Source organism: Psammomys obesus, unplaced genomic scaffold (genome assembly GCF_907164565.1).
Source record: "Psammomys obesus unplaced genomic scaffold, mPsaObe1.curated_primary_1811, whole genome shotgun sequence".
NCBI lineage: Eukaryota > Metazoa > Chordata > Mammalia > Rodentia > Muridae > Psammomys > Psammomys obesus.
The window spans coordinates 7,389,440-7,410,124 of record NW_026592710.1 but is presented as its reverse complement, the minus strand read 5'-3'; the positions used below and the strand labels follow the sequence as shown (position 1 = coordinate 7,410,124).

General features: G+C 45.3%; 1 protein-coding gene across 2 annotated transcripts in view; it reads left to right on the top strand.

The window, feature by feature from the left end:
- Mtor (mechanistic target of rapamycin kinase) overlaps nucleotides 1-20,685 on the top strand; it is a 108,176-nt gene that overhangs the window by 7,576 nt on the left and 79,915 nt on the right. For both annotated transcript variants that reach the window (XM_055615097.1, XM_055615099.1), the window contains 13 exons: nucleotides 1,263-1,538; nucleotides 1,621-1,729; nucleotides 5,614-5,800; nucleotides 6,661-6,789; nucleotides 7,403-7,647; nucleotides 8,056-8,271; nucleotides 8,845-9,050; nucleotides 11,211-11,333; nucleotides 12,006-12,095; nucleotides 12,351-12,443; nucleotides 12,861-12,995; nucleotides 13,214-13,343; nucleotides 14,626-14,876. In XM_055615097.1, the coding sequence (XP_055471072.1) occupies nucleotides 1,263-1,538; nucleotides 1,621-1,729; nucleotides 5,614-5,800; nucleotides 6,661-6,789; nucleotides 7,403-7,647; nucleotides 8,056-8,271; nucleotides 8,845-9,050; nucleotides 11,211-11,333; nucleotides 12,006-12,095; nucleotides 12,351-12,443; nucleotides 12,861-12,995; nucleotides 13,214-13,343; nucleotides 14,626-14,876 (2,190 nt within the window). The remainder of the gene's footprint in view (nucleotides 1-1,262; nucleotides 1,539-1,620; nucleotides 1,730-5,613; nucleotides 5,801-6,660; nucleotides 6,790-7,402; nucleotides 7,648-8,055; nucleotides 8,272-8,844; nucleotides 9,051-11,210; nucleotides 11,334-12,005; nucleotides 12,096-12,350; nucleotides 12,444-12,860; nucleotides 12,996-13,213; nucleotides 13,344-14,625; nucleotides 14,877-20,685) is intronic.

Sequence of the window (20,685 nt, the reverse complement as noted above, 5' to 3'; positions counted from 1 at the left end):
GCCCAGCACAGCCCTGATAGTAGTAGGCATAGTGTAAATAGGAGCACTCTGAAATTGCCCTACCCAGTTCAGCTGTAGTGCAGACAGTTCTGGGACCTTGGTTTCTCCTAGTGAAACAAGAATATCCCCCAATGTATAAAGGTGTCAGCACTAAGTGAAATGGTTCTTTCAAAGGTGCTTTGTGAATTATAAGGAAACTCCTAAAATGTAAGGATGTTTTCTCATTCGCCAGGTATTAGTAGAAAACCTAGTATATACCAGCAACAGTGAGCCCAGAGAGCTAGAACAAAGAGCAATGAACAAAGCGGGTCTTGATCTAGCAGGGGAGACAGACAGTACCCATGTAGATAAAAATACGTTGTGGTAAGTTGTATGTTGTCATGTGCTGTGAAGACTGGTACCACAAGGGAGTGGAATGGAGAAAGCCCAAGTGGGTGTTTGAGCACAGTCATGAAGGAGATAAGCAGAAAGCCATACCAGCATCTAAGGAAGAAAGAGCCACAGCAGGTAGGCTGTGGTTCATGACGGCAGGACGAGTACCCGTGTGCCGGAGCAGATGAGCAGAAGCTATGGAAAACCTCAGGCCAGGTAGCAGGGTATCTACAGAGTATAGGGAATCATTGAGTGGTCTTTTGTGCAGTGGTAGGCTGTTCATAAATTGTGAAGAATAACTTTAAAAAAACCTTATTTTGATGTGTTCATGTTTGTGTGTGTGTGTGCGCGCACGCGCATGGGAGTGTGGAAGCTACAGATTTTTTCTGAAGCGAGGTCTCTCCTCTCACTGAACTTGTTGCTCAATGATTCAGCAAGGACCAGCTGCCCAGGGAGCGCTGGAGCTCCTGTCTCGGCCTCCTAGCACTAGCAGTGCAGGCGTGCAGCCACAGCCATGCCCAGCTTGCTACATGGGTGTTGGACATCTGAGCTCAGGTCTTCCTGCTTGTGCAGTAAGCCAGCACAGGGCCACCTTCACAAGATCCTCCCTGAACCTGGCAGGGTTGGTGACAGGAACTCCAGGCAGGTGGCCTGCTGAGATTTCTTTCATGCTCAGTAAAAGGTGGTCTTCTACCTACATTAGGACAGGACCTGGCCCTTTGCAAAGCTCTAGAAAAATGGTAGTCCAGATGAAGAGCAGCCCCTCCACTTTGCAGGTAGTTGCTCCTCAGGGTCGGTCAAGTGTATTGTTCTGCAGACTCACTGTGCACAGGGTGAAGGCCGCTCAAAAGCAAAAGTGACTATTTTTTTCCTTCCTTACATGTGCATAGCGTCTGAGAGAAGAGATGGAAGAAATCACCCAGCAGCAGCTTGTACATGACAAGTACTGCAAAGACCTGATGGGCTTCGGGACGAAGCCTCGGCACATTACCCCCTTCACCAGCTTCCAGGCTGTGCAGCCCCAGCAGTCAAATGCCTTGGTGGGACTGCTGGGGTACAGCTCCCACCAAGGCCTCATGGGATTTGGGGCTTCCCCCAGCCCTACCAAGTCCACGCTGGTTGAAAGCCGCTGTTGCAGAGACTTGATGGAAGAGAAATTTGATCAGGTAAATAGCAAATGGCCCTTCCTTCTTCCCCGCAGCCCCACAGCTCTTTTTCCCTGCCAACCCTGTGTCCCTCCTCTCTCAGGTGTGCCAGTGGGTGCTGAAGTGCAGGAGCAGCAAGAACTCGCTGATCCAAATGACAATCCTTAATCTGCTGCCCCGTTTGGCTGCATTCCGACCTTCTGCCTTCACAGGTAAGGCTGTCCTCTGAGGACATTCCCTCTCCAAGGATGGCAGTCCTACAGAGTCAGGTCTGCCTCTCCTCCAAGCAGCACTGACATAGAAACTAGTCTCTGATTACTTTGCCTCCTGTCCAGTTTCTCCATTTTTTTTTTTTTTTTTTTCTTTTTTGAGACAGGGTTTCTTCATGTAACTGTGGCTGTCCTGGACTCACTTTGTGGACCAGGCTGGTCTCGAACTCACATTGATCTGCCTGCCTCTCTCCCTGAGTGCTGGGATTACGGGCACGTGCCACCTCACCCAGCAGTTTCTCCGTTTTTTATTTAGGTGCCTAGTAACAGTCAGAATGTGTAGGTAAGAGCCAGGCATGGGACACACAGTAATATCCCAGCACGTGGAGGCAGAGGCAGAAGAGTAAGAGTTCAGTGTCATCCTTGGCCTCTTAGCAAGTTTGAGCCAGCCTGGACCATATGATACCATCTCAGGATAAAAAACACAAAACAAAAATAATCACAGTATGTAATGGAGGGCCAGTTCTAGACCAGGTTACCATGTATGAACGTCAATATAACTTCTTGTGGCCGTGAATGCTCATATCCATATCACAACCCTTGGGAGGCTGAGGTGAGGGACTATACAAAGCTAAGGCCAGCCTGGGCCTCAATGAGATCAATAAAAGCACCTGTTGTCCATACTGTCAATAGCACTTATCTGGTACAGAGTGGGTTTAGTAACCTGCTTTTTTCCCATGGTGATCACTGAGCATCTCACCTCTGTAAGGAAAAAGAGTTTGGATGATTTGGAGTCCGGCACTCAGATACAGGCCAAGACTAGAGACATTCTTTTCCTTTCCATCACAGTCCTCAGCTATAGGAAGCTTTGGTGATGAACCCAGAATGAATCCTACGTCAGTCTGTTACTGAAATTTGGCACAGGTTATGGACATTTGTGGGTCCTCCACTTCCTGACTAGTGAAAAATACAGTAATAACCCTGCCTCCCAAAATGAACAGCATGTGAATGCTTAAGTATAGTGCCTGGCACAGAGTAAAAGCCATTGTTAGGTTATTATTGCCTCCTGGAGCTACTTCAGATCCATTTTGGAAACAAGGAGGTACACATGATAATAATACTCTAGTTCCCACTTGTATTTAATGTCCCTCTCTTGCCTCCTATTGGTGAGAGTGAGACCTTGTCCTAGACGTCTCTTTGTACTTATTTCACTGTGGCATGCTGCCTGTGTTTAGTAAGCATTCAGAACCAAGTAAGAGCTAATGGTATAAAGGAAGGTCAGCTGGTCCCCAGCATGTACCATTTCCAACATGGATTCTCCTGTGCCACCCAGGCCAGGTGAAGCTGTGGAGAGGTCTCGATGATAAAGCAGGCTAGGTCTAAAAGTACAGTGTTCTGGGTAAGGACCAAACAGTCACATAAACTTGCTGAACCAAAGAAATGGTAGAATGAAAATCACCCATAATTTTTGACATTTTCCCTTCTGCCTGCCTGGCACCAGCAGCTCTTCTCTTCTCTAATGTCCAGACACACCTCTGGGCAGCAGAGCTTTAAATGGTCTAGGGTTGAAAGACTGAGGTTCAAAAGAAACTTAACAAATAGGCCAAATTTGATCAAAGTTGGAAAAATCAGATACCAGGGTGTGCTCAGGGGACTGTTTAGCATCAGGGTACAAAGACAGAAGCCCTGTGAGTGTTCTTTTGATGTAGATTTGTTGTTTTGTTAAACATAACATTAGAATACATCAGTGAAATTCATCTAGAGAGCTACCATAATTGTCCTCCTCCATGCTGAAGTGCCTGTTATCAAAACTCACAGTATGGAAGTCATCATCTCAACTTCCCAACGACAGAAATTCTGGGAATAGCAGATTACCCAGAAGATAAAAATCTAAGAGTCTCAGCATCTGCCTCGATACCCTGCAGGGTAGAGCCTTTCAAAGGCCCTCTGTGGTAGGCTCCTGTCCTGTTCCCTGTTTTCTCCCACCTCTGCAGAATGCAGGGAACCTTACGAAAGAAGTGGGAGATAGTAAGACCTGGAGAGGACAGGAGCTCCACAAGGACAGCAACGGATCCAAAAAGTTTGGGCACAGGGGTCCTTTCTGAAACTGATACTCCAGCCAAGGACTACTCATGGAGATGGCCTGGAACCCCTGAATGGAGGTAGCCTATGGCAGTTCAGTGCCCAAGTGGCCTCCATTGTAATGGGGACAGGGACTGTCTCTAACATGAACTGATTGGCCTGTTCTTTGATCACCTCCCCCTGAGGAGGGGAGCAGCCTTACCAGGCCACAGAAGAAGCAGGACTACTGATGAGACCTGATAGACTAGGATCAGAGGGAAGGGGAGGAGGGCCTCCCTTATCAGCGGACTTGGAGAAGGACAGGGGTGGGGAAGAGGGAGGGAGGTACAGGGAGGATACAAAGTGAATAAACTATAATTAATAAAAATAATTATAAAAAAATATCTAAAAGAGTAAAATTCAAGCTGGCCATAATAAGACAAATCAGAACATTACTTACCTAAGGGGCTGTGAGATGCTCAATGGTAAAAGAGACTCACCCCTACATCTGAGGACCAATGTCAGTGGAAGAGAAGGAGCCAGAGACAAGAATCAGGAAAGGTCTTGCGGGGGGGAGTATGAAAACTTCCAGCTCACAGCGCCCAGAAACACCTGGCCCTGAATGCTGATGATGTGAACATGATGATGCAGGTCTGTCCAGATCTCAGACTTAAGTCTAACTAATGTGTCTCCAGTAAAAATCTTCAGGTAATAGCCGAGAGAGATTTCCAGGCCTACATTGAATGAAGTGGTCCATTAATTGAAAATAATGTTGAATATTCTTTGTTTTGTTTTGGTTTTTGGTTTTTTAAGACAGGGTTTCTCTGTGTAGTCTTGGCTGTCCTGGACTTCCATTGTAGATGAGGCTGGCCTCAACTCACAGTGATCCTCCTGCCTCTGCCTCCCTGTGTGCTGAGATTAAAGAAGTGTGCTACCATGCCTAGTTTAATATTATTTTCAATGTTAGTACATTGTATGATAATTTAATTTTTGCTTTAAAGTTTGTTTGTTTTTTTTAAAAGCAAGATTTAATATTTTATTCTATTTACTTTGGGTTTTGGTATTTACTTATTTAGGGTTTTGATATTTTAAGAAGTTGTCTCTGTGTCCAGGGGTTTTGCCTGCATGTGTATCTCTACTGCATGAGTGCCTAGTGCCTGTGGAGGCCAGAAGAAGCCCTTGGCTCCCCTAGCACTGGGGTTATGGACAGTTGGGAGCCATCGTATGGATTCTGGGAATTGAATTCAGGTCCTCATCTTTTCAGCCCCTTAACTTTTTTGGTTTTGTTTTTTGAGACAGGGCTTTACTTAGTAGCTCTGGCTGGCTTGTAACTTTATATAGACCAGGCTGGCCTTGAACTCAGAGGTCAGCCAGCCTCTGTCTCTCAAGTGCTGGCTCCTTAGGAGTTTTTGAAGAGAAACATGTACTCTGTCTCTAGAGTAATACTAATTAATGGAGGGTCCCGCAAGCTGGCTCACCAGCGAAGGTGCTTGCCACTAACCCTAGTGACCTGAGTTTTTACCCCAGGACCCATGCAAGGAAAGAACTCACTCCATTTGTCCTCTGGCTTCCACATTCACATTGACAAACATCTCAACATCCTCCTCCCTTACCCCCCCCCAAATATAATTACAAAAGAATTAACTAATGGAAACAACTATATGATACTCTTCCAAGAGACATACCTGAGGAGTGATTACCAAGCATAAAATGTCTTACAAAGTTTATCCTTTCAATTCCTAGTATCCTTACACTGGCTCCTTAACTTAAATCTGTGTTCTCTGTAGGGACTCTGACCTTGGGCATGTGCTCTGTCTTTGTACCAGATACCCAGTACCTCCAGGACACCATGAACCACGTCCTGAGCTGTGTCAAGAAGGAGAAGGAAAGGACTGCAGCATTCCAGGCCCTGGGGCTGCTTTCTGTGGCAGTGAGGTCCGAGTTTAAGGTCTACTTACCCCGTGTACTTGACATCATCCGAGCAGCGCTGCCTCCGAAGGACTTCGCCCACAAGTAAGCGATTGTTAGGATTTCACTGTGCACTCTGTTCAGGTGGGGAGTAGGCACGGGGCATCCGCTTGCATTCCACGCATTGTTATGCTCTCAGGCATGACAGGCAGAGGGAAGTCCCTCCTCTCTTGAGTTCAGGCTCTTCAGGTGCAATGACTGTAAGTATTTAGAAAGGTGAAATACCTTGAGAATGTGTTGAATGTCAATGCATTCTCCAGTCTGGCTCTTTTTTCTGGCATTTGAGTATTCCAATTGATAGAAAGTTTGTGGAGGAATCCCTGACTAGAACTGAAAGAGATCAGATTGTCATATTTTCCTTTCTCTCTAAAGTATAACAACTTATCCACCACTGAATAAAGTAGGAGCAAAGCCTTTGACATCGTGCCAGATGTTCCTGGGGAGTCAGCATCAATGGCACTGAGTTTTATGTTTCCCTGTATATTTGTTAGCAAGGGTTGCTCTGGTGGATTCAGAAGCCACCTGTCCTGAAACCCGGCTTTGTCGTCATAGGGAGACATTTCTTTCCATGGGATACCTGCACACTACCCTCTGGTTCCTGATGAGCATACCACTCAATATTCTTCCTAACTAATTACCTTGGTCAGCCCCACATTAAGTATGGTGCCTCGTCCTGAATTCAGAAAAAGCCCTTCTGTATGATACAGTACTGCCATCTGCTGGAGTGCTGTTTTAAATACACACCCACAGTGACTGATAGGCTGGAGCCAATAGAATTTTGCAATAATCTCCGTACTCGTGGCCGGCCCTGCCTAAATAATGTGACCTGCTGGTCCCAACATGGCTTTGAGGTGGGACATTATGAATGCCTCTCTGTCTAAAGAAGTCATTCTGATTCCCTGCAGGAGGCAGAAAACCGTGCAGGTGGATGCCACAGTGTTCACGTGCATCAGCATGCTGGCGCGAGCAATGGGACCAGGCATTCAGCAAGACATCAAGGAGCTGCTGGAGCCCATGTTGGCAGTGGGCCTGAGGTGTGTGTCAGAGGCCTGTGGCCACCCAGCTTCAGTGATGGCCCTAGCTTAGAAGAGAGAGGGGCAGGTTGTGTATTAATTGGATAGGCAGGTTAGCACAGGCTAAGTACACAGGTTAGTTAGGAATCCCAGTTTCATCACTAGCTCCTGTGCGATGTTGCCTAAGTTTCTTCTCTGAGCTTCAGACTTCTTGTCTGAAAATAACAATTTTTGCTGTTCAGGATAGCTATAGGGGTTGAGTGACAGAGTTCAGGAAATAGCCACCAGTACAAGGCCTGGTAGATAGGAGTACTTGTTAAGTGCATGGCTACTGTTGCTGTTATTACTGGGAAGACTGGTTAGCCTCCCAAATTTCATTCCCTCCTCTGTGAATTAAGGAGGATATTCTCCATCTCTTTCCTGGTTGTTGACTGAGACTCAGTCTCTGGTGGCCACATATTGTATACGGTCCCTTTGGTGAAAATCAGAAATGTGTAGATTATTCTGAAATCTGAAAGAAGGCCAAGGTTGTTAAGCACTTCGGAGACTTAAGCAGTGACAGAGTCCAGTTCTCCTGCCTAGAGTAGACAGTGTCACGCCCTGGCCTTGTAGTGACAGGTCTCCTCCTCCACAGCCCTGCGCTCACTGCTGTGCTCTATGATCTGAGCCGGCAGATTCCACAGCTGAAGAAAGATATTCAGGATGGGCTTCTGAAGATGCTGTCCCTGGTCCTTATGCACAAACCCCTCCGGCATCCAGGCATGCCTAAGGGCCTGGCCCACCAGCTGGCCTCCCCTGGCCTCACCACCCTCCCTGAGGCCAGCGATGTGGCCAGCATCACTCTTGCCCTTCGCACTCTTGGCAGCTTTGAATTTGAAGGTAAGAAATTACGGTGACCCTAATTGTAGAGGGATGCAGTGGATCTGAGAACGGCATGAGGACATCTAGACTCTGGGTCTGTAGAGTCTTCACAACCAGGTGCAAAATGGCCCCTCCTTCCCAGGCTTTTTCTGCCCTGTGCTTTGTCTCATGGTATGTTCGGGTTAGATGATGTTAAAAAGCATGTATTGCTTCAGAAAAAGAATGCATCGGAGGTGGGAGCTCAGGATGGCACTTCTCACCTTCTCACTGACATACAGCCAGGAGGGGATTCACTGCTTTAGAATGTATGGCAGAGGTTTCTGGATATTTTCATTCTTGTGATGGTATGATGTTCTGTGCAGGTGAGCTTGCAATCCTGTCCCAGGCAGCAGTGTTTATTCTTCCTCCCTTTTCCTTTGTGCTCAGGCCACTCTCTGACCCAGTTTGTCCGACACTGTGCGGATCATTTCCTAAACAGTGAGCACAAGGAGATCCGCATGGAAGCTGCCCGCACCTGCTCCCGCCTGCTCACACCCTCCATCCACCTCATCAGTGGCCATGCTCACGTGGTTAGCCAGACAGCAGTGCAAGTGGTGGCAGATGTGCTCAGCAAGCTGCTTGTGGTTGGGATCACAGATCCTGGTAAATCTTACAACAGAGCAGTCCTGGGGGATTCCTGGAGCTTGAGATGTTTGCATGGTCGCTAGAGATCATCAGCATCAATAATTTCACTTTTAGCCATTTCTCTGCTAAAGCATTGGGTTGGCTCCTCTAGCCTATTAGCGTAAGATAATCTATTTTTACTTAATTTCTTTGTATTCCTATGAATAGATTAAAAAACGGGTTTGGGGACAGAAGTTTCGATGAAGAAGATGTTTCGGGGTTCTCCCATTAGGGCAGTAGGTCTCAGCCTGTGGGTCTCAATCCCCCCTTTGGGGGTCAAACAACCTCACAGGGTTGAAACCATCAAAAAATAAAGATATTTATAGTATAATTCATAATAGTAGCAAATTATAGTTATGAAGTAGCAATAATGAAGTAGAAATAATATTATGGCTGAGGGTCACCACACCATGAGGAGCTGTGTGACAGGGTCGCAGCGTGAGGAAGGTTGAGAACCCCACACTAAGATGGTAGCAGTAGAGGTGGAAGCTGGGAAAGAGCTGGAGAGATAGAATCCTGAAGAGCTGTTCAAAGGTTTGTTTGCTCTTGCAGACCCTGATATCCGCTACTGTGTCTTGGCATCCCTGGATGAGCGCTTTGATGCCCACCTGGCCCAGGCAGAAAGCTTGCAGGCTCTGTTTGTGGCCCTGAATGACCAAGTCTTTGAGATCCGAGAGCTGGCCATCTGCACTGTGGGCCGACTCAGTAGCATGAACCCAGCCTTCGTCATGCCTTTCCTGCGCAAGATGCTTATCCAGGTAAGCAAGGAAGGGACCTCCACACTGAGCTGAGAAGGAAGCACTAAGGACAGGGATGGGAAAGAAAGATGGAGAAACTTGACCACGTCAAGTTTGATACCAAGAATCCATATTTCCCAGCTTTGGGTTACATTTTGAGTGTGAGTCTTTTGTCAGCATGATGTGATCTGCTTCTTGGTTCCAGATTTACCTCTCAGGTAACTCATCTGTCTCTGAGGCAAGTCCCCAGTGACCCAGTGTCTTGGCTTTCTCTGCATCTGCTGCAGGGTCACATGCCACCTTCTCTACCCTATCCTGCTTCTGTCATGCTAATAGTAGCCAAGCACAGAGGCCATCAGTCTTAACATGTGGGCATGATTCCCACATGATCCTGTGGTCATTGCCCTTGGTTAGGGGTCCCTGGCTTCCATTGTTAAGTGATGTGAGATGTCTTGGTCCTCTAGAGAGATCCGGGTTGACCTTTCTGCTGCAACCTGGGTCCTTGATTTTGTCTTCAGCTGCCTTGCAGGTTCCTTGGCTTCCTGTGAATGATACCTGTTCCAAACTTTGGTATGTCCTCCTGCCTCTTTTGAAATAGACAGGTTGTATAGCATGTGAAGAACTCAAACACAGAATGTCAGTGTATGCAACTTACCCTAGAAAAGTGTCATCTATTTGCTGTTTGCCATAGTAAAACGTGGCTGCAAATGAGATCATCAGTTGACAAATTGAAAAGTCGTATTCTGTTGGCACTTATGTTTTCAGCCTGATGACTTCCTTTTCACTGCTGGCCTATGTTAGGGAGTGCCTTTTATTTCAGATCTTAAGACACCTGGCTGTGGGAATGATAAACAGCTGCTACTGAGCCTACCAGCTCAGATTGTGCTAACTGTGTTTGGCACAGAAATACCTCCTAATGAGAACATGGTCTGTTAGGACTTGATGCACGCCTCCTCTGTCCCACACAGTGCTGCCTACTGGCGGTGTGTCAGTGAATAGGCCAGATACAGCTCTTGTCCTTGAAAAGCTCATGCTCAGCCAACAGGCCAGCTCATTTTCCTCATGTTGGAGAATGTGAAACTCCATCAGATGAGTTGACCATGTGCTGAACTTAAACCTTGAAACTTAAAAATAAATAAATAACAATTTGAAAAATAGTAGTTAGAATATACAGAAAGCTGACAACCAGGGCCTTGTATGTATAAGGAAAATGCTATCACTGAACTATATTTCTAGCTTTTAAGCTTCGAAACAAGGGGAAAAAGTAGTTTTAATATAGATTGTCCCAAATTGAATTATGCATCTTCATGTATTGGTGAGTGCCTTGGCCTCTCCCTAGAGCCTGGCCACTGGCCACTGGTAGATGTCACAGTGGTATAGATGGCTCTGACTCTAGCTTGCCCTGCACTAAATCTGCTAGTTGTCCTCTGCTTTCTGGGGCACATTTCCTGCAGTCAGCCTGCATCCCCCCACTGGGTCCATTCCTATATCACTAACTCCTTTTAGTGCTGTCTTCTGTGACTGCAGAAGGTAATAGAGAAAATCAGTTATGGAGTCGACAACTAAAACAAAATGTCTTTTTTCCCCTGCATACTGTCCATTTCTTCCAGACCCTGGACTAATTGGGCTTTGTGGTGTGTACTTTAAGCATGCTTACATTCCTTTCTTTTAGCCATACCCAGAGGTCTGCGTATTGCTGTCGTCTATTTGAACTTGAGCTCAATATGTTGACGTGCTAGTGTTTTAGGGTGTGAGATCAAGCATTTCCTTCATCTAGATGTGTCACCTAAGGAAGTTTGGCTCACCTTTCTGTTCCACAGCTGTTCTAACAGTCTTTTGATTCCTTTGTCATTACGTATAGATCCTCTCAGTAATTTTGTGTCTGGACAGAGATTTTTCCCCAGGAGCCCTCTCTTCAGTCTTTTGTCTGGAAAACTGTGCTCAGAGCTCTGACGGGTACTCCTTCTCCAGTACTGCAGGATTTTGTACTGCTTCGCAGGGGAAGGGACAGCCAGGGCTGTTGGTAGCTTACGGAATCCCCCTGCTTGCTGAGTGTTCAGTGGAGACTTGACTGGACACTGGAAGTCTGGTTTTTTCCCCCGGTTCTTACGACATTTCCTTGCTTTATAGAGTTCTCTCTGTTCTGTTCTCTGCCAAAGTGTGTTACCTTCTTCCCTACAGATTCTGACAGAGCTAGAGCACAGTGGCATTGGCAGAATCAAGGAGCAGAGTGCTCGAATGCTAGGGCATCTGGTCTCCAATGCCCCCCGACTCATCCGCCCCTATATGGAGCCTATTCTGAAGGTAAAGTACAACAGGTGGCCACACTGGCATTTTCACTCCTGTCTTGCCTCTGTTTAGGCGATGGGGGTGCTTCAGCACTGCTCCACTTCACCAAGCAGATCATTTCTTTGGTCAAAGCAAAGGCCCACATAGGGCCCACATAGGACTTTGTGTTAAAAGAGGGCCAAAAATCTCACCAGTTGCAGGAAATTGTTCTTTATGCTTCAGGCTCATCATCATATGTTTTGGAAAGGAAAAGTAGGTAAATACCATATGCGCTTTCTCCCAAATGAAGAAAAATGAGCTTCAAAACACAAGCACAGCTTCAGATGTGAATATGTATTTATGTGAAGTTTTCTATGTCTAAGACATATGCAGCCTGAGGGATGATAGGTAGCAGAATTGTAAGGGCACGTAAGAAATGGCTTCAAGATGTGGTGCTTCCTGAGGGATACACTGGGTTTTAGTTTGGTTTGGAGAAAAGCTTGGAAATTACAACCCAGAGGTTCTACGTTCACAAAGCCTAGAAGTGACTTATGTATGACCAAGAGAGTCTTAGGAGGGTTTTGTTTTTGGAGTTAGGGATTGAACCCATAGCTTTGTGTGTGCTTGGGGGTGTGCTGCCCTCTAGGGACAGGAGAGCTCTCCTATAGACTCTCGCCCACACTCATTTTCTCTTATCTTCTTCTGTAGGCTTTAATTTTGAAACTGAAAGATCCAGACCCTGATCCAAACCCGGGAGTGATCAATAACGTATTGGCCACTATAGGAGAGCTGGCTCAGGTGAGGGAACAAGTGCTTTCCATGGGTGGACGGAACTCTTTAGTCCCGGGGAAAGTCAGAACGCTTCTTCACGGTTTGTTAGTTTTATTCTTATTTTTGTTTAGAGACAGGGTCTCACTTGGTTGCCCAGGCCGCCCTCAAGTGTTCCTCTTGCCTTGAGTTTTACAGTTATAGGTGTGAGCCACCACATCCCTTCCACAATAATATCTTAATCCTATAATCTCTCATCCCTGCCACTGTCTTTTCACTTTGCAGGTTAGTGGCCTGGAGATGAGAAAGTGGGTTGATGAGCTCTTTATTATCATCATGGACATGCTCCAGGACTCTTCTCTGCTGGCCAAAAGGCAGGTGAGTATATCACTGTTGTCTGAGTGAGCAGGCCCATGGGACCAGGGACCAGTTTCTCTCTGTTTACCACAGAGTCCCCAGTCAGTTCTTTGCACAGAGCTTGACATTTTCTTTGAATAGGGAAAGAGAAAAGAATGTCAGCACAAGCAGTGGCTCTCCTCCTGACCAGTCGCCATTTCCTCTGTACTTAGGATAATGCAGTCTGGTTGTTAGAGCCCCAGCTCCTGGAGGGAAGAAGCAGGCTGTGGAGGCAGACAGCTTCCCCCGACCCTCCAAGCCATTGGAGGCCACTAGAAGAGTAGTCCACAGGACAGTCTGCATTTCCTTCTGTAGTTCCTATTAGTCATTCAGTGTACAAAAGAACCACATTTCCTCTGAGAAAGGTGGGAATATTTGTTATGTTTTTTGTCTACTTAGGTGGCTTTGTGGACCCTGGGACAGTTGGTGGCCAGCACCGGCTATGTGGTGGAGCCCTACAGGAAGTACCCCACTCTGCTTGAGGTGCTGCTGAATTTCCTGAAGACTGAGCAGAACCAGGGCACACGGAGAGAGGTAGACTGCATGGGGACCTGCTCCTCAGAGGTTGACTAAAACAGTGAGAGAGGAAGTGATGGCAGTGACCTGCCCCACACTGGATGGGGCTTCCCATCTGTCTGTGCTCTGTTGATGGATATGGTGGTTTGGGCGGGAGGTGTGGAGTATGGAACAGGAGAGGTGTGCCACAATCCTGTTTAATCAGGTATCCTGATCTCCTTTCCTTTCCTACCCAGGCTATCCGAGTGTTAGGGCTCCTCGGGGCTTTAGACCCCTACAAGCACAAAGTGAACATCGGCATGATTGACCAGTCCCGGGACGCTTCTGCTGTCAGCCTGTCAGAATCCAAGTCCAGTCAGGATTCCTGTAAGTTAGAACGAGACACTTGACAAGTTTGTATTCACAAACTCTCATTGGCCATATTTAGAAAGTGTGTTAACTCCCATAACTGAAATGATACATATTGATTCTTGGCAATTTGTAAATGAAAAGCCTGTAGTCCCTGAATCCAGCAGGGATGTTGCATCCAATAGAGCTGAAGTCCTCATGTCTGTCAGAGTCTCTGTCAGGGTGGACAGCTAAGTCCAGATTGCTTTTAACACCAGTGAGGGAGGTAGGATTCACTGACACCGCTGTTTACTTGTCACTCTTTGTTAGTGCCTCTTTGGGTTGTCGTTTTATTTCCTGGCACTCATGGATGGGGAGAATAGTTCCTATCTTCTCTGTTTTATTTGAGGGAAATCAGGACATTGAAAAGCCAATCCCCCATAAGTCCTGGGCCCTTTTTTCATTCATGGTTTGACACTAGAGACCCATTGCCTTTTGACAAGTAGCCTGAGAATATGGGCTAGAGGATGGAACACTAGTCTTAGCCTACTGTCCAGTGAGGCAAGCCTGTTTATGAAGGTGAAGGTTCAGCAGGGCTCTCCCCACTGCTGTAGCAGAATATGGTTTTCCCAAATGAAACTGTTCGTTAAACTTCTATTGGTGCAACTGCTTTATTTCCTTTGTTTGTTTCCTTCTCTCTTCCGAGTTAAGGAAGTGTACCCTGTTGTTACCCTTTGGAGCCTGACCATCAAGAGCAGAGCCTGGGTCAGGTGCTTGTGTTCCTCAGCAGGGCCTGCTCTCCAGTCTCTCACCTACCCTCCATCTTCCCTCCTTGTTGCATGTTACCATCTCCAGTACACAGTCCTTGCTGTTCCGGGTTTGGCATATGCCTGCTAACTTGTGTGCATTCCCTGCAGTATAGCCAGCTGTGGAACAGATGTTTGCCTAATTTAATTCTCTTTATTTTCATTTGGAGAGATAATTATTTTTATTGATGGGTTCAGCTATGAAGTTGTGAACTGTAATGCTAAGAAGCTACGTTAAACCTAGCAATTTAAAGAAAACCCATCATGTACTGTTTTAGGCTTTGGTGGTTTGGGTAATAGAAAAGCCAGAATGGGTTTTGCTCCTGATGGGGAGAGCCTATTCATCGGTTCCTAATGGCCCTAGTGCTCCAAATTCACAGCAGTGTCAGAGCATAGAAGAGAGAATAAAAGCATGCTAATGTCTCTGAAGGGACTTTATTTGCTATTAACCATGCTAACCTCACATCAAAGTCCTGTCACCAGTGCTTATGGCTCTCTTTGTCACCTTGTCCTAGCTGACTACAGCACCAGTGAAATGCTGGTCAACATGGGAAACCTGCCCCTGGATGAGTTCTACCCAGCTGTGTCCATGGTGGCCTTGATGCGGATCTTCCGAGATCAGTCTCTCTCTCACCACCACACCATGGTGGTTCAGGCCATCACCTTCATCTTCAAGTCCCTGGGACTCAAGTGTGTACAGTTCCTGCCCCAGGTCATGCCCACGTTCCTTAACGTCATCCGAGTGTGTGATGGGGCCATCCGGGAAGTAAGTACACCTTCTGTGCCTAAGCTTCCGAACTGCACTGTGCTTGCTCTGAGAGGAGTGTCTCTCCTCCCTTGGCTCCTGGCACCTAAGTGTGTAGCTGGCTCAGCCAGTCTTCTACTTCATCCCCACAGAGGAGCTAGGAGATGAACAACCTAGTGGGAAGAGACAGCATTGTTCTCAGTAATGTAGTTCAGTTGTGGAAGGAACTGCAGTCCAGATTTCTGCTTGCTTCTTCATGACTAAATTTAAATCACGCCAAGGTGTTGTTTGTTTTTAATGTTTATTTTTATTAATTTTAATTATGTGTAAGTGTGCATATCTGTATGGGGGTATGTACATGTGCCCATAGAGGCCAGAGGTGTTGGATACCCCTGGAACTGGAGTTATAGCCTGTTGTGAGCCTGATGGGGGTGCTGAGAATCAAACTTGGGTACTTTGGCAAAAGTGTGCTCTTACTCACTGAGGCCCCTCTCCAGCCCCAACACAACTTTTTGATTGAACTCAGGGCCTCTGACCTGCTAGCCAGGATCACAATCAATGGCTACATCTCTTACCCTTTTTTGACTTTTTATTCTGAGATAGGAGCTCAGTAAATTCTGTAGGTTGGCTTTGAGCTCTGAGCCCAGGTCAGCCTTAAACTTGGAATCCTCTTCTTCAGCCTCTCTAGTAGCTGAGATTATTACACCGTTAGGCTCCAGGGAAGGCAAGGCAGAACTACACATTTTCAGTGACAGTACTATAAAGATGAATTGTGTAATTCTGTCAGTTTGTCCCATTATTGTTGGTTCTAAATTGGAGCATGTGTTTAGTATCTGGCAGATCTCTCTTGTAAGGTTTCTCCTCTTGCTTTGTCACTGACAAGTAACCTATGAGGTCACTCTGGGAACATGACCATGCTATTCCCCAGCTACCTTTCACCCAGTAGCTTTAGCATTCCTTGGTAATCCTTGAGTCAGGTGCTAAGCTGCATCATGACTTTGTAGTTCTGTGGTTCCTTCTGCTTTTATTAGCAAGCTTTTTTCTTGTGCCTTTCTTCTCCTCTTTCTTGTCTCTTTTCTCTCAAGCACAGAATATGAAGAGTGGTTCCATGACGTCTGTACCCATGCATGCCTTCTGTGTGTACCAGCCACACATATCTCACACTCTGGGGGTTCAAGGGAGCTTGCAGTTCTTGCTAGTCTTAGAATGTCTCCTGAGTACAGACGGTACTGTGCTTGGACTCTCTTTCCCTCTGTGATGATTACTAGGTTGACCTATATTTAGAGGTAGATAGTAACTTTTTATAAACTGCTTCCTGACCTTGTATCTGAGGTATAGAAAGTTTTGTTTGTTTGTTGTTTCTTGTTTTTAATCCCTCTTTTGGGACAGGGTCTCTCTGTGTTGCCCAGACTGGTCTCAAATTCCTGGGCTCAAGGGATCTTTCTACCTACCTAAATAGCTGTGACTTGAGTTGTGTCCCACCATGCCTGGCTTTCAGTTCACTTTTGGGCATTGTTCTTGTAATTGTCAACCTCACTAAATACTTATTAACTCCGTTAGCTACAAATGTTCCCAGACTTTCATTCTAGATAGTTACATACTCTAAAAAATAAAGAGACTTTGTATATTTTTCATTTTAAACTATAAATCATTTATTAGTACTTTTTTATTGTATTGTTGGGTTGCACTGCAATGCTGTTTCAGTGGCGTGAGCTTCAGACCTTTAATCTTGCTTCTGATTTTCATGCTGACTTTAACAGTTGTTACAATTTTACCACTAGCTATAACTGTTACTGAAGGGTTTAGATTAATGCTTATTCAGAGTTTTTAAACATTTCTTTATAGTCTTAAATTATTAAGAGATCTTTTTTCTTTTTAATCATGAGTTCATACTGAATTTACCAAATGCCTTTTCTTTGTTTTAATAATAATCTGAGGCTTTTTTTCTTTTCCTCCTTCAATGTCTTGGTATTTTGCATTATGTTGAAATAAGTTCTAATGTTGAAACACATCCACATATATGCACACTTGTGTCTCTGAACCTGGAGCTTGCTGTTTGTCAGCTAGGCAGTCTGGCTAGTGAGCCCCAGTGATATCCTTCTCCTGCCTCAATCCCAGTGTGGTGTTGGCATGAAGGAGCTAAAAGTTCATACAGTCACATGTGTGTGCTGGGGATACAAGCCCAGGTTCATAGACTTGCACCCCAAGCACTCTGTCCCACCGAACCATCCCCTTAGCTCTGAAAGTTTAAAAAATTTTTAGTGCCCCTATGCAAGGTAATACTTGGGAGCTTGCCTCCCCAAAATTTACAGTTCAAACAGATTGAATTAGAAAGGGGAGCTGGGGATGACTTAGTGATTAGGAGGCACATGAAGATTGCAGAGGACCCACTTTGGTTCCCAGCATCCATATAGGGCAGCTCACAGTGGCTGGCTTGTAGGCCTGAAACTCCAGCTTGAGGAGATCCAGCACCTTCTTCTGCCTTTCCCAAGAATATTCCCCCTGTCACACACACTTTTTTTCTTTTTAAAAAAGGATTTTTATGCTAGATGGAGATGGTACACACCTTTAATCCCAGCGCCTGGGAGGCAGAGGCAAGCAGATCTCTAAATGCTAGACCAGCCTGGTCTACCAAGTGAGTTCCAGGACAGCCAGAGCTACACAGAGAAACCCTGTCTCAAAACTAAGAAAGAAACAAGGAGTAGCAAAGACCTGCTTGTTCATATAAGACTCTTCATGTAACCTGCAAATATGTGGCCCACACTGGCCTTGGACTCTTGATCCTCCAGCAACCTCAATGCTGAGATTACAGGCTCACACTAACTACCATGCCTCACTTGATGGCTTTTTGTTTGTTTGTGTGCCATCACTGCCTGGTACATGACTGTTTTTTAGAAATTATTATTTATTATTGAATGTGAATGGGTATGAGCATGCCATAGTATGCACACAGTGGTCAGAGGATAACTATGGAGTAAGTTCTCTCCATTCTTCTTTTTTTTTTTTTTTTTTCCTTTTTTCCTGAGATAGGGTTTCTCTGTGTAGCCTTGGCTGTTCTAAACTTGTTTTGTAGACCAGGCTGTCCTCGAACTCACAGAGAACCACTTGCCTCTGCCTCCCTGAGTGCTGGGATTACATGTATGTGCCACCACTCCAGGCTTCTCTTTTCATCTTTACAGGGATTCTGGGAATAAAACTTAGGTCATCAGGCTTGTGTAACAAGCATTTTTATCTACTGACATTACAGAAGTACCAACTTTTGAAGTAGAAAAAAAAAATACTGAGAAAAGTAATAATAAAGAACAAATTCATGAAATAAAAAACAAAGATATTAGACAGAAATGCAACAGAAGTTGGTTATCTAAAAAGAAAAAAACACTCCAGCAAGGAATGGAGATATAAGCAAACAGCAAGAGCATCTTCAGGACGGCAGTGTTAGCATTTAGATATGGCCTGTGCTTCACAGAAAAGGCTGAAACTGTCAAGAATGCGAACAAAGCTAAGTAAATCTTTAAGTCTGTAGTTTCTAAGTGATAGATGCAAATATGAGTGAGCACACATGCACACATACAAATTTGCTGTTTAAACTCTTAGGTAGGGGTCTAGGGAGATGCCACATTGGTTAAAGTGCTTTCTATACAAGCATGAAGACCAAAGTTTGCGTCATCAGAACCCAAGTAAATAAAGGACATGTGGGCATGGCAGCCCCTGAGATCTTTGTGCTTACAAGGCAGAGACAGGGAGTCCCCAGAACAAGATCAGCTAGTGAAATCGGCAAACTCTAGGTTTAATTGAGAGGCCTTGCTTCCATGTATAAGGTTCAGAGCAACCAAGGAAGACACCTCTTGTCAATCTCCATATGCACCCACACATATGCACATGTACCCCCAAACATACACATGTCTTTTTATGTGCCTGCGTGTTTTGTCTGCATGTACGTATTTGCAACACATGCATGTGTGCCTGATGCTCTTGGAGGTGAGAGGAGGGCATTGAACCTCCTGGGACTTGAGTTACAGACAGTAAACTGCCGTGTGGGTGCTGGGAATTGAACACTGATCCTCTGGAAGAGCCAACTCTCCACACTCCCTCCACATGCATCTTTGCATGCAAATATACAGCACTCACATACATGTATCTCTTCAGAAATCCCTTACCGGTAACACTGACACACTGTGAAGTTTACCGCCTTAAAATATAAAGTTCCTTGGCTTTTTATATTTGTAGTGTGCAGTCACCACTAACAGTCTGAATTCAGAAACCTTAGCTCCTGTTGGCAAATCATTTCCCATTCTTGCTGCATCCTGAGGCAGCCGCTAATCCACTTCCTGTCTCTACATATTCACTTCATATTCCATATAATCATGTTATGTAACATGAGGTATTTTGTGTCAAGCTTCTTTCTTTTCTAATACAAGTTATCTTGTAGCCCAGACAGGCCTTGAACTTGCTTTGTAGTCAGAAAACCTTGATCCTTCTGTCCCTTGCCTTCTGCCTCCCAAGTGGTGGGTTTACAGGTGTGTGCCACCAGACCCGGTTTTTGCAGTGCTGGGATACAGCCCAGGGCTCTGTACATACATTCTGCCAGCAGAGCTGCATCTGCATATCTGTGTCTAGCTTATGCTACTCAACGTAATACCTCTGCAGTCCATCCATGCTGTAATATATATTAGCAGTTTGCTCTCTGCTTGCTGAGTGACAGTGAGTTCTCATTAGTGTTCAAAAATAAGTCCTTTCTATGTCCTCACATCATTTCTTGTTTTAACAAGGTTTTAAGTTTATCTTTTTGGTATTGATTTCTAAGTTAATTGCATTGGATTTGTCATTCATGTTTGCCGAAATTGCTTGAATGGTTTAGTTGCTAAGTTGAGTTTCACAGATTTCCTGTATGCTTTTGCTTGTGACTGTTATTCACAGGGTTCTACATGTATCGTTATACTGTGTTCAGATGGTGTATCTCTGTGTGACTGTGTGTGGCACATACTGGAGGAAGCCAGAAGAGGGACATTGGATTCCTGGAGCTAGAGTTAGAGGTAGTTGTGAGCCTCCTGATGTAGTTGCTGGGAACTGAACATGGGTTTTCTGTAAGAGCAGTGTCTAGTCTCAACCACTGAGCTATCTCTCCAGCCCATCTTTTAACTATTTTTTTTAGATTATATTTTTAAGTACATGCAAATATGTTTAATCTTCCTACTGAATTGAATCTTTCATCATTATGCAGTGACCCTAAAGGGTCTTGAATGTACCCTAAAATTTATTCTGCCTAGTAATGTAGCTATCCCAACTCCAGTGATGAGAGTCTCTCCCCGTCCTTTTCACTCTCAGCTGTCTTCTGGCTTTGTTTTTTCTCTAGTCCCTTGTAGGTATAATATAATTAGATTAGCTTCCTACTCTAACTTTAAAACCTGGGGTGGGTTTTGTTTGTTTTCAGTGGAAGTGGGATGGGTAAGTCCAGAGTGGCCCCCAGTTCTCTACCATCCTGCCTCAGGTTCCTGAAGCACTGGGATTACAGTAAAATCTGTCCTTGAATCAGTGCGTCTGGTCCAGCTGCTTTCATGGTTCTGTTGGATTTGGGCTCTTTCTGTCACCTTGGGTGTCCTGTACAGCTCTCCTTACTTGGATTGTTTTTAGGGATGAAGCTTTTGTTTCTTATATTATCTTTTGCATTCCTTTTGTTTGGTTGCTTTTCAAGACAGGGTTTTCTTTATGGATTTGGCTGTCCTGGAACCCACTCTAAAGGCGAGGCTGGCCTTGAACTCACAGAGACCCAAGTGCTGGGATTAGAGTCCTGTGCTTGTGTTTTATATTCCTACTTTGATTTCTGTGAGCA